Genomic DNA, 2,762 nt, shown 5'->3' on the forward strand with positions numbered 1-2,762 from the left:
ATGAGAACCTGGATTGTAGAACCAGTCTCGGTGGTTCAGACATAAAAGTTTATCTTCAGCCCCTTCAGCCGCATTCATGAGAGATAACCCAGAAAAGTTTGACCTAATCATAAACTCGATGGATTATTTCCATGTTCTCAGATCTTCTTTATTAGATAAAAACAGTCTATCCAGACAGGTGTTCAGGGACGATGTCGTGAAGGTCCTCAGAGCAGAACCGCTCTGTATACTACAACCCAGACCAGGCAGAGAAGGTGAGAACCTCACCCCTCCTCTTCCTCTCCCCCTCAGCGCCTGGTAGCCATGAACATGCCTCTGAATGCTGATGGGATGGTGACCTTTAACGCCACGCTCTTCGCTCTGGTTCGCACCGCGCTCAAGATCAAGACTGAAGGTAAGTGCTCCATCATGGAGGACAGGTTCTGCCGATGATAAAACCTACAGGAATTCAACAACAGCCTAAAGGAAGCTTGTTGAAGGGACTCTTTTAGAACCACCAGGTTTTTATCCACAACAGCAGCCACTGTTTTCTAGCTCTGGTTAATACTCAACCCCTCCCAGTTACAAAAATAAATCACAGCATCATCTGTGTATTATCTGATCCTGTGATGATATGACATGGTAATGATGTTGTAGTGTAATAAGATCTAAGTAAAGCTGGGCGTACACTGTACCATTTCTTTGGCCTTTTTGGGCTGACTTTCCAGTCTCGCAAGAATTTTGCGATCAGCCTCTAACGACCACCTCCCCATCAGGAATCATAAGGTCTGGAGAAAATCAAACATGTTTGATTTTCAGTCGGCCGTCGTAAGGCAGTCGCAGGCAAATCGCTCAGTGGGCAAACAAGGATTCTTCTTCTTCTTCCTCTCAGAGGAAAACCCAGCAGCATGGCGGTGGTGCAATGAGTGAAATGGAGATGTTTCTGTAAAATTGACATACCGTCGTAGCCACGTTTGCTCAGCCATGTCTTTGTCCAAATACGCCGTCGCGTTTTCTTTTTAGGGCTTTCAGCACAAAATTGCACAAATTTCCAGTTTCACTCTAGTGAGCTTCATATTCCTCTTCTACTCGTTGGCTTCCAGATAGACGAGTCCGAGTAGCGCCATCTCACTGCGGAGCTGAGACCCACCTGGTTTTTAGACGTAGAGTGTGAGCAGGTAGATCGCATCAGAGCGTCGGGTCGCACAGTGAGAGAACAAACATCGTGAGCTATATGAAGAAACCGCAGGGTTTCGTCATATATAACAGTGTGACTTGTGGCTGTGTGCAACGATTAAAAAAATCACAGTGTATGCCCAGATTTAGGGGGAGTGTGAAAATATTTAAAAAGGAAGAGCCCTAAGATAGAGCCTTGGGGAACGCCACACATGATTTTTGTGGTGTCTAATGTAAAGCTACCTTCTAACACACATTCCCTGTCCTTCAGTGGGATTCAAACCAGTCCAGTCTGAACCAGAAAGGCAGACCCACTTTTTTTTTTACTTACTTTACTTTATTTCAATTTTTACAACTTACATAGATATATACATACAAGCCCACATTTAGTCTGCTGTTTTTTTTACTTACAATATAATTAAAACAACTTTTAAAATATGAGCATCAGGCTAAACTTTGGAGTAAAGCAGGATACATGATTAAAAATGAGTAACATACAAATATAGATATAGTTGGTAAATTAATCAGCAGTTCAAATGGAGTGAAATAAGAATAAATAAATGAAAATGTATAAATACCGATAAGGCAAGTTAGTATTTTTGATCCCTTGCATGCCCCTTACAAATGGAGGGTTAGAAGGAGAATTTCACTGAGTGCCTTATAAAGGGTTAAGATGTAAACTTATAGCCTGTCTTTGACTCCGCCCCCTTTGGATGCTGCTCCAGGTAATCCTGACCAAGAGAACGAGGAGCTGAGGGCGATCATCAAGAAGATCTGGAAGAGGATGAAGCCGAAGCTGCTGGATGAAGTCATTCCTCCACATGAAGGTAGAGACACCCCCCTGTAGGAACCTCAGTCTCTGTTCGCGGCTCTGAAGACTCAACCTTTGTTCTCTCCGTCTGCAGAGGAGGAGGTCACCGTCGGGAAGTTTTATGCCACTTTCCTCATCCAGGATTACTTTAGGAAGTTCAGGAAGAGGAAGGAGAATGGAAATGTAGCCGGAGAGTCCGACTCTCCAAATCCGTCTGCTGTTCAGGTCAGACTTTCTCCATGTTGTCCCTCACTAACAAGTTCATCTACCAAATAAATGTGAGCTACTTCATTTTCATCGGTGTGAACTGAACTATGAGCTCATTCTTTTAGCTATGAACAGCGTTGTCAGTAACTCTGAGGAGGACAGAGCACCGTAAACCCAGCAGGAAGTGATGCAAACCAAAGACTAGATGCAACGATACGTCAACATTGAACCATCAACACTAAATAAAACAGCCATAAATAAAGGAATTTAAAAAATCACACAATTAAGCCTCTTTCTCCATGAAATTATCAGTTTATGGCATATTTTTCAGCAGTGGCTCGACCTGCTAACAACCAGCATTTGGCTCCCATCCCACTGGCAGAAAAAGCTGGTCTGTCCACTGCGTGTCTGGTGACAACATCACTCTGAGTTAGGGGCAGATTTAGGAAATTTGGGGCCTAGCCAAAGACAGGCATGGAGCGCTTTGAACTGAGAAGAAATGTTAATAGAATAGACATCCATTATCTGTTCTAGGTTGTGTCCCTCTCTTCTTGTCCCTTTTCTTCTTGTTTTCCTCTCTATGTTTTGT

The 2,762-nt window shown here is 43.4% G+C and overlaps 1 protein-coding gene across 1 annotated transcript in view; it reads left to right on the forward strand.

Moving 5' to 3' along the window:
• Positions 1-2,762, forward strand: part of LOC107099706 (voltage-dependent L-type calcium channel subunit alpha-1F-like) — a 25,931-nt gene that overhangs the window by 16,287 nt on the left and 6,882 nt on the right. The window contains 3 exon segments of the mRNA XM_015397944.1: positions 292-394; positions 1,881-1,982; positions 2,061-2,191. Of these exon segments, the coding sequence (XP_015253430.1) occupies positions 292-394; positions 1,881-1,982; positions 2,061-2,191 (336 nt within the window).

This window comes from Cyprinodon variegatus, unplaced genomic scaffold (assembly GCF_000732505.1).
Source record: "Cyprinodon variegatus isolate N-32 unplaced genomic scaffold, C_variegatus-1.0 Scaffold28, whole genome shotgun sequence".
Lineage (NCBI taxonomy): Eukaryota > Metazoa > Chordata > Actinopteri > Cyprinodontiformes > Cyprinodontidae > Cyprinodon > Cyprinodon variegatus.